We start from the raw sequence: 10,577 nt of genomic DNA on the forward strand, positions 1-10,577 counted from the left end.
GACCATCCTGCATATCAGATATTTACATTATGATTCGTAACAGTAGCAACATTACAGTTATGAAGTAGCAACGAAAATAATTTTATGGTTGGGTCACAACATGAGAAACTGTATTTAAAGGGCCAGAAGGTTGAGAACCACTGGTCTAGGGCCTTCTTGACCACGATATTTAAATCCTTTGCAACTCTGTCATACAACTGGGAGGAAGGTGATGTGAATACTGTTATAATAAAGGAAGTCTGACCTTTCAGAAACCTTCCAGAACATCTGAAACCCAGCAACTATGCCCAGAGCTGTGACCTGGAAATCTTCTTTTCCATTGATTTCTGTTACAATTTGGCTTGATTTAGTCCCCAGAGAAGGGAACTTGACCTCGCTCACTGGCTTCTCCCTGCAAGGAGGAAGCACAATGATGGAGGGTAGCATCCTAGGTGACTCCGGACCACCACTAGGTGCGTGCAGTCACGTGTGAGCAGAACCCTCCTAGCCGCTGCCTTTTTGGATGGCTTGGTCTGGGTATGGTCCCCTCGAGATGGGAGCCCAGGCGAGGCTGGTTCCAGAGGAAACATTTTTACCGCCTGCCAGCCTCTCCTTCCACAACTTCCTTTCATCTGCAGCTATTTTGATAACAGGCCAGAGATGAGCGTGTTTCCTTCTATTTTCTCCCCTTCCTCTGTCACAGCCGGCCTCTCCCAGGACAGGGAGCCCTGGGAGCCAGGCGGCAAGCACACACACACTTCTGTTCCCTCTCCAGCTCGAGACCATGGGTGTGAGCAGCGGTCGGAGCCCACCCTGGCCTGCTCCTTATCCAGGGGTGGCTGACCGTGGACACAGCTGCCCCCAGAGAGGTACCCCCCACCAGATCTCGGGCCAGTTCTGTTCTTCAGCTCAGAGGGAGCTAGGTTTTGCCTGAGGGGTGGCCCTAGGCCTGGGGGTGGGGAACCAGACATTTGAGGCAGATAGTTCCTAATACATTCGGCCCACACTTTTTCTTGCCATAGAAATCCTGCACTTGGGAGAAAAAATACAGACCGCTGAGATAGGATTAGTAATTTACTCTAAAAATGAGTGTGATGCAGGTTTCTAACTTGCAAGGAAAATACCCCAATCCCCTAAAGCTCACCCCACGTCGGCCTGGCTGCCAGGAAGGGGCTTGGAGGTCCAGGAAGGGGCTTGGAGGGGACTTGGGCACGAGGGGCACTGTAAACAGAGCATTGGCTACTCGTAGGATCATTCATTTACAAAAGGGGCCGAGCCCACGCCTGCCTGGGCTTTGTGTTATATTTACATTAGGCAGGAAAAAAAAAGAATCCCTGTACTGCAAGACGGAAGCGGGACGTGGCGTCCCGTCCGCTGGAGGCCGAGTGCGTCGTCTGGGAGAGGGGACACTCGGGTCTCTGAGCTGTGTCACGTATAAGGCATTGTTTGGTTTGATTCTGCAGTTTGCGTGCTGAGAACATAAAATCATGCCAATCAGAAGTCACCGTGGATACTGTGACTGTGGGGCAGCTGGCAAACCAAGGAATCTTCTAAACACGGGTCCGTACGCAGGAAGGGCCAGCCTGCACGGTCTTTACAGTCACGGGACGGACGCTGTGGGGTGGGGCAGGGCTCCATCTGCACCGGCAGGCGAATGCCAAGATGCATTTTGAAAAAATGGAGAAACGGTGAGGGTAGCTTTTTTACAAAATAAAAGTCGACTATGATACCGATTTAAAGCCTGTGCAAACCACGTATTTACAATAAATAAATGCTCCATGCAGAGCCTGTATGTCAACTGCATTGCAACTGGAGTGCAGTGAGGTCAGACACGGCCTCCTGGGATGCCTGTCCGCAGTGGGGAGCCTCAGGGGCTCGCAGGACATGGGCTTCCTCAGTCTTCTCATCGGAGCGTCTTCAGAGTTAACTGTGGAAACAAGACAGCATCACCAGGTGGGGTTAGAAGACTCTGCACACAGGTGACTACCCCTCACCTCCCAGGGCTGGGCACCGAAGTGCTCTCTCTGTGCAAGGCTGCCAGGGCCTGATGCCCCCTCATACGCAAGGAGCTGATTTTTACCCAGGGTTGCAGGTGGAAAGGGATGAAATGGGACATGTAGTTCATGACAGGCGGGGCCTAATGCCATTGTATAACATGCATAGGCTCAAGCATTTTTCATCTTTTATGTTTCACACAGTCTGACTTTAGCCAGAAATCTATATATATAAAAGCCAAGCGACTGAAACGACCAGAACGACCGGTTGCTATGATGCACACTGCAGTGGCCAACCAGCCCAATAGGGGCCTGGATCGGCCCCCAACCCCAATCAGGGAGGGGCAGGGCCAGATGGCCAACCTCCCACAGCTGATCAGCCCCCATCAGGGCTGGTTGGCCAGACCCCACCCATGCACGAATTTGTGCACTGGGCCTCTAGTTTCAAATAAAAATGCTCAATAAAAAAAACTTTAAAAATATTATAATATTGATGAGTAAAGAATGCCCCCCCCCCAGGGTAAGAAACCACGTATTCTATGTATGAGAGAGAACATGGAACTATGTTTTATAAATGTTACAGTCTCTCAGGCTGCTCGAGCTGACATAGGAGGGCAGAATGAATGGGGAGTAGACGTGGTGACTGCAGATGAGTCCACAGGGGTTATGTGGTGGTGATTCCAGGGACCACCCCCCACCCTCACTCTTTAGGTTTTAAAGTTCTGAGTGTCATTCCAGCGGGAAACAAAGGCACACCCCGTGGCTCTCCCTGAGGAAAGGGGTGAAGCCGTTAAGAGACGACATACCCTCACCGTCTCCGAGGGACCTGAGGGACGCGTTACCTGAGAGTTTCTGCCTTTGATGTCATCGGAGCTCTGCCCAGCAGCCTCAGCGTGGAGCCAGGGACCAGGTGTACGGCCTGAAAGGCACGGGGACAATCTCACCATCTGCTGGCGCAGGGCCCGGCTGTGCATGGCACAGAGACACGGGCTACACCGGTGCTCACAGCGCTGACAGTAGCAGCAAAGGAACCAGAGCAACGTGAGCCAGCCCACCTGAGACCTGCAGCTGCTGGCCCCAGACTGTGTGTTTCCACACTGCTTCTGGGTCCCGGACTTCGCGTCCACGGGCCACATCCAGCATGCTGGGGTGGGGGGACAAGCCACAGGGGCCTGTTGTCTCAGTGTCTAGACAGAGAGCATCTTAGCTCAGACACCCGCCAGCCCCAGCACCCGAACGTGCCACCCACAGCGCTGGCCTTGCTTTGAAAAAGAGCCAAAGGTAAGTACATGTTGTCAGTCACCCTCTGTCCCATCAGGACCCAACTCCTTCTCTGAAATGCATTGTGTTGAAATATTATACAAGTTATATATATTCTCATAATGGAGACTTCAAATACAGAAGAACGTAACAGGAGAAAGAAAACCAACCTGAAGTGGCCCTCTCTGCCTACCCCTCCACCCAATCCCCATTTTCCATCCCGGAGTCACCGCTGCTCCGAGTTTGGTGTTTATCCCTCCAGATACTTTTCCATTTGGGATTTACCGTGTAGGTATAGGTGTTTATATGCATATATATGGTCTCACTGGTCTGGCTGAGTTTTACTTATTTATTTTCATATACTTTTATGGCTGAGTTTTAATCCACATTCCCTGACGTTCCTGTGAGGACTTCTCCTGAGTCAGGTGTTCCGAACGGTGGTCCTGAAGTCGCTTCTCCTGCTGCATTTGGTACAAGACCCTCTTGTCCTGCTTCTGCCACAGACGAGAATTAAAGAACCACCTCCCCAAGTCCTCCGGACACCCCCACTGCTGTGCTCCTCACAAAGCAGCGTGAGCAGCAGGAATAGCCATCGCAAATTATTTCTAAGATTGAAAACCTGACGACAACCCGTGTTCAAGAAAAGTGTCCGGGAGTCTAAAGTGTCCGGGAATCTTCCTCTGAAGGAGTCCTAGCAGCTGTGTGAATGTTTACAAAGGCTCAGAGAATGTGGGGTGACATTCCAAGAATAGCAGTCATCCGAACACGCCAGCTGCTGTGTGTGCTCCCTGGGAGGAAAAGCAGGCTGGGAATTGTCTAAGGAGAATGACCAGAACTATTTTTAAAATTCATAACAGTATGTGTAACAGACCGAATTGATTCTTCCTGGACCAGCTGGTTTGCTTTAATCTCCTAAGAACACCTTTTCAGTTTTCTATAAGAACCCAGATGTGGTCTTGGGAACCTGCTGAGGCAGGACACGGTTTTCTGAGAGAACTCTCTCACAGGAGGTCTCTGCAACTGCCACACCCCGAATCCAACGGGCTCTGTAATTCCCATTAAAGTGCTTTTTAAATTAATGAGTGCACTTGTTCTTTTTTTTAAATCTTCACCCCAGGATATTTTTCCATTGATTTTTAGAAAGAGGGGAAGAGAGAGGGAAAAACAGGGAGAAATATCGATGTGAGAGAAACACATTGATTGGTTGCCTCCTGCATGTGCCCTGACCAGGGCCCAGGCCAGGGCGGAGCCTGCAACCAAGTACATGCCCTTGACCAGAATCAAACCCAGGACCCTTGGGTCTGCAGGCCGACGCTCTATCCACTGTGCCAAACCAGCTAGGACTGCGTTTGTTTTTGAATAAAGATATTTTCAGGTAAATGACATAGAGAGTGCTAGATTTTTAGCCAGTTTATTAACTGAATGAAAATTAAAAATACACTGATATACAGCCCTAATTCCACGTGGCAGTCTGACCTTGAACTGACTGTTCTTAGGTTTAAAAAACTCCAGTCGACCACAGAAAAGGCTTCCTCTAGGCCAGGGTTTCTTAATGTGGCTCATTTGGGGCTGGTTGATGGTGTGTGGCCTGCCTGTGAGCTGCGGGCTGTTCAGCATTATCCCAGATGCCAGTAGCACATCCTCTATGCCCCAGACCATCTGCAACAACAAAACCTGTCTCCAGACAGCACCAGGGTCCTCTGGGGGTGGGTCCCCCCTCCCCGGGAGAACCGCTGGGCAATACTACAGGCCCCTCCATAGCTCAGCCATGCTCCCTGGCTTTCCTAAACACCACTGTTAACAACAGCAGAGCTAAAGGAGAATCGCTTTCCTCACACAGCAGAAAGGAACGCTCTGCATCTCTCCTTATGCACTGTCGACGGGAATGGACAATGGAAAACACTATGGTGGGCTCCCCTCACCCCCCACATTAAAAGTAGACTTTCCCTATGATCCAGCAATTCTACTCCTGGGGATGCACACAAAGAATGAAAGCTGGGTCTCAGAGAGATAATCGTATACCCATGTTCAGCGGCATTCTAACAAGTGCTGAGAGGTAGAGGCAGGGCAAGTGTCCACTGGTGGATGAACGGATAAAAGAGAATGTGGAGTATCCAACCGCAGGATATTATTCAGCCTTAAAAGGGAAAGAAATGCTGGCAAACACTCATCCGGCAGAACCAACGCTGTCTCCCAGACCTCGAAGAACGCTAACCTGGGGAGCCAGGCCAGGGGGGAGCAGGAGGAAACTGTAAGGAGAAATGTAATGGGACAGGCCTGACCCTTCGCAGACTCACACTGATATAATTAACAAGGTTCTACCCTCCGGCTTGCGGGGATGGCAGGGACATGCTAATTTAATTGTGTAGAAGGTGATGTCTGCTAATTACAGATGCCATTTCTGCTCTGCAGGATGTCAGCTCATTTAGTAGGTTTCTCCTCCTCTCACCTACCCAAGTATCAGGAGCCCGTGTTTGGGTCTGGGCACTGATTTGTGTTGAAAGGAGCACAGCACAGACTGCCAACTGCACCCTCCTGGCCAGCTGTGTGTGGGCAGAGTTTTTTTTATTCTCAGAGATGAGACTGGGCACCATGGGCTCAACGCACAGAAACCTCGCAGGAGCATTTCCTGAGCCTGAAGGTAGAAGGACTCCGTAGCACACTGGCAAAGGCTGTGTAACAGAAGGAGACTTTTAAGAACCTGCCTGCTGGAATGGTTTGGGACAGAGATCAGCAGAGTATGGCCAGCAGATCAAATCCAGACAGCAACTGTGTTTGTGAATAAAGTATTATTGGAACACAGCCACACCCATTCATTTACACACTGTCAATGGTTGCTTTCACGTGGAAATGGCAGAAGCGAGTAGTAGTGGCAGAGACCATATGGCCTGCAGAACCTCAACTATGTCACCTCTGACCCTTCAGAGGAAACGTCTGCTGACCTGTGGCTTCTCCTAGGGGTCGGCCACTGAAACGCCTCCAGGGGCCAGGGGGTCACATTTGTGTGTTGCAGTTGGGGTGTAACAGAGAAGCGGGGTTGCGGCATGAAGGTGGACAGCTCAAACTAGCGGGAAGCTGAACCCTGGAGAAGGGGCCTCACCAAGGTCCTTGTGAAAGAGACTCAAGAATGCCTGGCCTTGGGCTAAGCCCGGACTCTGATGATTTTACAGTTTTCCACGCTGGCCCACGGAAGCCTGGGGCTGGGGGCCTTTCTCAGCTTGTGGGTGGGGAGCACATCCCACCCTCACCCGTGTTGCTGACTCTGTCCTGTCTTACCAGCTCCTGTCCAATCGGATTGGCTCAGCACCAGACACAAATCGGCTCATGTTTTGACCAAGAAGCAGCATCCGTGTGTGGTCAACACCCCACCTTGCTTTGCTTTGCTTCCTAAAGTCTTGCCTCCCTGGACTTTGGGCCTGAGGGGCAGGACGCCAGCCCCTCCCTCTTGCACTCTTGGGGCTGAACAGCTCAGCCAAGGGAAGGCCTCCCTCGGAGCCTGGCCACACGATGAAGCTAGGAGGCGGCAGCTCTCACCGGGGGAGACCTTCAGCCTTAGCTGGACATCAGAATCGACGAGCAGCTTTCGAAATCGCCAACACCCTGGCCCTACCTAGGAATTCTAACTTGGCTGGTCTAGTGCAGCCTGGCCTTCAGGGTTTTTAAGTTCTCTAGGTCATTCTGTTGTGTAGCCAAAGTTGAGAGCCATTGACCTGAGGACATGCTCGTTTCACTGTCTGCCAGATGGAGGTTCTTAGGGTTCTTCCAGGCTACCAATGCCAAGGTCCTGCATTCCATCTTCCTTGGGGTGTTGAGCTCCCCAGTCAAAAGCCCCAGAGAGGGGAGGGATCAGTGGTGAATTCACCCAAATATGATTAAACGATTAACTCTGGTATTGTGTAAAAGCCTCTCAGTCAGTGGTTCTCAACCTGTGGGTCGCGACCCCTTTGGCGGTCGAATGACCCTTTCACAGGGGTCGCCTAAGACCATCCTGCATATCAGATATTTACACTACGATTCATAACAGTAGCAACATTACAGTTATGAAGTAGCAACGAAAATAATTTTATGGTTGGGGGTCACAACATGAGGAACTGTATTTAAAGGGCCAGAAGGTTGAGAACCCCTGCTCTAAGTGAAGCCTTGGGGACTGGGACTGATAAGTGTTCTGGAACTTCAGACGTATGGACGGCACTGTATCACGGTCCAGCACAGTGAGAGAGGCCTCGGTAATCTCTGAGAGGCGCAGCACCGGATGCTGGAGAGTCAGGGAGAACCAGGGGTCCTGGCAACATGAGGGCGGTACTTACTTCGGGGGATCTTGCTGGGGTAAATCTTCTGGCAGGGCTTGTACTCATCCGGAGGAGGAAAGTCTTCCACAGAATGGAACGTGAATTTAGACTCGAAGTCATCTGCACACGCGGGAAACGGCAAGGTTACTCGGTTGCCGTGATGACCCAAGTCGGGGAATTTCCCGGGGCGCACAGGTTGGCCTGCCCAGTGCTAGGGTTTCAATGGTGGGGCTATACCCCCCAGACCTCTATCCACTTCTCAATTTTTACTGTTTAGCTGGGACAAGGGGAATCGGGAAAAATGAAATCAACAGACTCTCCCCATCACCCACCCCAAGTGACGCCCACCAACATCTTAAGGAAGCTTCTAAAGGGAGCCGAAGAGCCACAGGGCTCTCCAGGTTCCAGGGTCAGAGGCGGGGAACGTGGCAGGCACAGGGACAGCACAGTCCCCACAGCCTGAAGCCCCCTGAGCTCCTGGGAGGGGTTGGGTGGGGAGGAGTGGGCTGAACGGGAGTCCCAGCCTGGCTGGTGAGATGGAGCATGGCCTGTGTCCATACGGACTGACCCAGGTCCCCAAGCAAGCGGGCTCTGTCCTGAGCCCTTGATGGCAAGGGGAGGGGGGTGTGGCCTTGTCAGTGGTTGAGTCCCTGCTTTATGATCCAGGCTTTGTGTCTGACAGTAGCTCAACCCACAAAGGGATCCAAAGATTTTTGGTCACATCCGACCCCATGTGACTTTCCTTCCTATCTCCGTATTTTTGCCCTCATTGTCCCCCTGCCTGCTGGGCCTTCTGTCCATTCATTCACCTCATCCAAATCACTCTATCCTTTCAGCCCTATGCATGGGTTTCTCCATGGAGACAGACACAGCTTTGATGTTTGTTTTCTTGCCTCTCTTTAAACTCAATCAGAAGGTTCAGAGTGGGTTCTGGGACCCTCCAGAAAGTCTCAAGGGAAACCCTGTATTTAACACAACCTGTGGGCTGTTCTATGCTACAGTGAGCACCCTGTTCTTGCAAAGCATGCACCCTGGCGGGCGGGCTTCCTCCTGGGACAGGGAACCACCCCCTCCCTGCCAGGCCCCGCTTACCAATGATGTGCATGTGCAGGCCTCCGTTCCGCAGCTGACCTCCCGGCTGTGGTGTCGGGGTCCAGCCTGGGGCCTGCTGGCTCCTGCTGGAGAGCTCCGTGGTGGGGGATCGCGCAGGGGGCGCTGGGGGTGGGTTCAGCTTTCCCCCACTGGTACCTGACAGAGAAGATGATGGATGTATTCAGATACTAGAGTGAATGCTGTGAGGGGTGAGGTATTGAGACCTGCGGATGTAAGATGAAATGGTGAGGAAAAGGGCTGCCTCTGGAGCCAACTTGCTTGGACTGAATCCCAGTTTTCCCACTGGGATAATAACACAACCTCTTTGTGCCTCAGTTTTCTCCTCTGTCCAATGGGAATAATAATAGCGCGCGCACGCACGCACGCGCACACACACACACACACACACACACACACACCTGCTAGAGTTGTTGAGTGAAGGAAGTCGCATGTAGTAAGGGCTCAATAAAGGTTAACTGCTGCAATAATCTTAATGACAATGACCATCCTCATCTTCAGACGGCACAGCCCCCAAAAGGGGAACCGCTGCTATAAAAGTATTTCCTGCAGTTTTATTCACAATAACCAAAAAGGGAATCAACTTTAACATCTAACACTGAAAATAGGGTACATACTGATTATCATGTTAATATGCTTATAAATAAGTTTTAAAGATTTGATAAATTGCTTTTAAAGTAATATGTAAGACAGAATAGAAAATAGTATATGCAAAATGGTATTAACTATGCAAATACATAGGTACATTCAGAAAAAAAGAAATAAAACACATCCAAATATGACCGTTTTTATTTCTGGGTGATGTTATTATATGGTAGGTGATTTAAATTTCTTTCTATTTGCTCTACGATGAGCTTGTGTTATTTTTAATGCAAATAAATACATTTAAGAAACTTTATGCATCAAAGAATTTTCTGAAAGATCAAGGAACACGTGTATACGTGTGGGTGTGTGTTGGGTGCATGTGTGGGTGTTTGTAAATATAATGTTGGGGTATTTATGAGTGTGTTTGCATGTGTGCGTGTGGATGTGTGTGAGCGCTTCCCATTCAGACAGCCACCAAGAGTGAACGAAGCCGTTGCGCTACATGGACATCAGTCATGGGGCAGGTGTGTGTGCTCAATCGCAAATCACTGCTGCCGGGGAGCTAAAGGAATTACTTTTAATATTTGGCTGAAATACAGACCCTCCATTTCCTTGAGTCAGCAGGAGAACCTGCCAAAAAAAAAAAAAAAAAAAAAAAAAACACTGATCCAACCTCCTGAGGGCCGGTGACATGCTGGCTGGGAGCCAGGCTGAAATAACTCAGGAAAAATTGAACAGGAAGCTGGTTCTGAAGCAAATGCACCACAGCCCCTCCTCCCCAGGGAGGAGGTCTGGCGACTGGACACGATGGGAAGAATAAATAACCCCCTCTAGATCTCCCTGCGGTAGGGCCTGTTCCAACAACTGCCTGAGGGGGCGCTACTGCTATCCCCTCTTCACAGGGGAGAAGGAGAAGCACAGAGAGGCTGTGATTGTCCAGCCAGGGTCACACAGCTAGGAAAGGCGAGGGGATCTAGGCCAGATTCCCCGGCCTGTGATCTGCATCACTGTGGACAGGTCTCCCAGCCGCCCTCAGCCTTGATTTCCTGCCTCTAACATGAACACCCCAGCTAAAGTCCCACAGCCAGGCTTTATTACGCTCCACAGGGACACTGAAGGGGTCTGTTCTAAACCAAAAGCCCAGCGTAAGGCATCGCAAGGTAGTCCCAAGCGGCTCACAGGAGCAGGTCTCTGGCTGTGGCCCCGGCACCTCCCCGACTGCCAGCACCGTCTGGTGACCGTCCCGTCTGGCCACCCTGGACCCAGACAGTGGCGCTCACCTGGGCCTCGGCCCGGCCTCTTCTTCTGCAGGAAGGGCTGTCCAGGTGGGGCAGGCGGGGCGGGTAAGGCCTGCACGCTG

The 10,577-nt window shown here is 51.1% G+C and overlaps 1 protein-coding gene across 1 annotated transcript in view; it reads right to left on the reverse strand.

The window, feature by feature from the left end:
• Positions 1 to 223: 223 nt before the first annotated feature.
• WIPF3 (WAS/WASL interacting protein family, member 3) overlaps positions 224 to 10,577 on the reverse strand; it is a 57,877-nt gene continuing 47,523 nt past the window's right edge. The window contains exons 6-10 of the mRNA XM_005863000.2: positions 10,498 to 10,574; positions 8,615 to 8,770; positions 7,541 to 7,642; positions 2,816 to 2,892; positions 224 to 1,906 (exon numbers count right to left, since the gene is read on the reverse strand). Coding sequence (XP_005863062.1) covers positions 1,883 to 1,906; positions 2,816 to 2,892; positions 7,541 to 7,642; positions 8,615 to 8,770; positions 10,498 to 10,574 — 436 coding nt within the window. The 3' untranslated portion in view covers positions 224 to 1,882. The remainder of the gene's footprint in view (positions 1,907 to 2,815; positions 2,893 to 7,540; positions 7,643 to 8,614; positions 8,771 to 10,497; positions 10,575 to 10,577) is intronic.

Source organism: Myotis brandtii, unplaced genomic scaffold (genome assembly GCF_000412655.1).
Source record: "Myotis brandtii unplaced genomic scaffold, ASM41265v1 scaffold17, whole genome shotgun sequence".
Taxonomy (NCBI): Eukaryota; Metazoa; Chordata; class Mammalia; order Chiroptera; family Vespertilionidae; genus Myotis; species Myotis brandtii.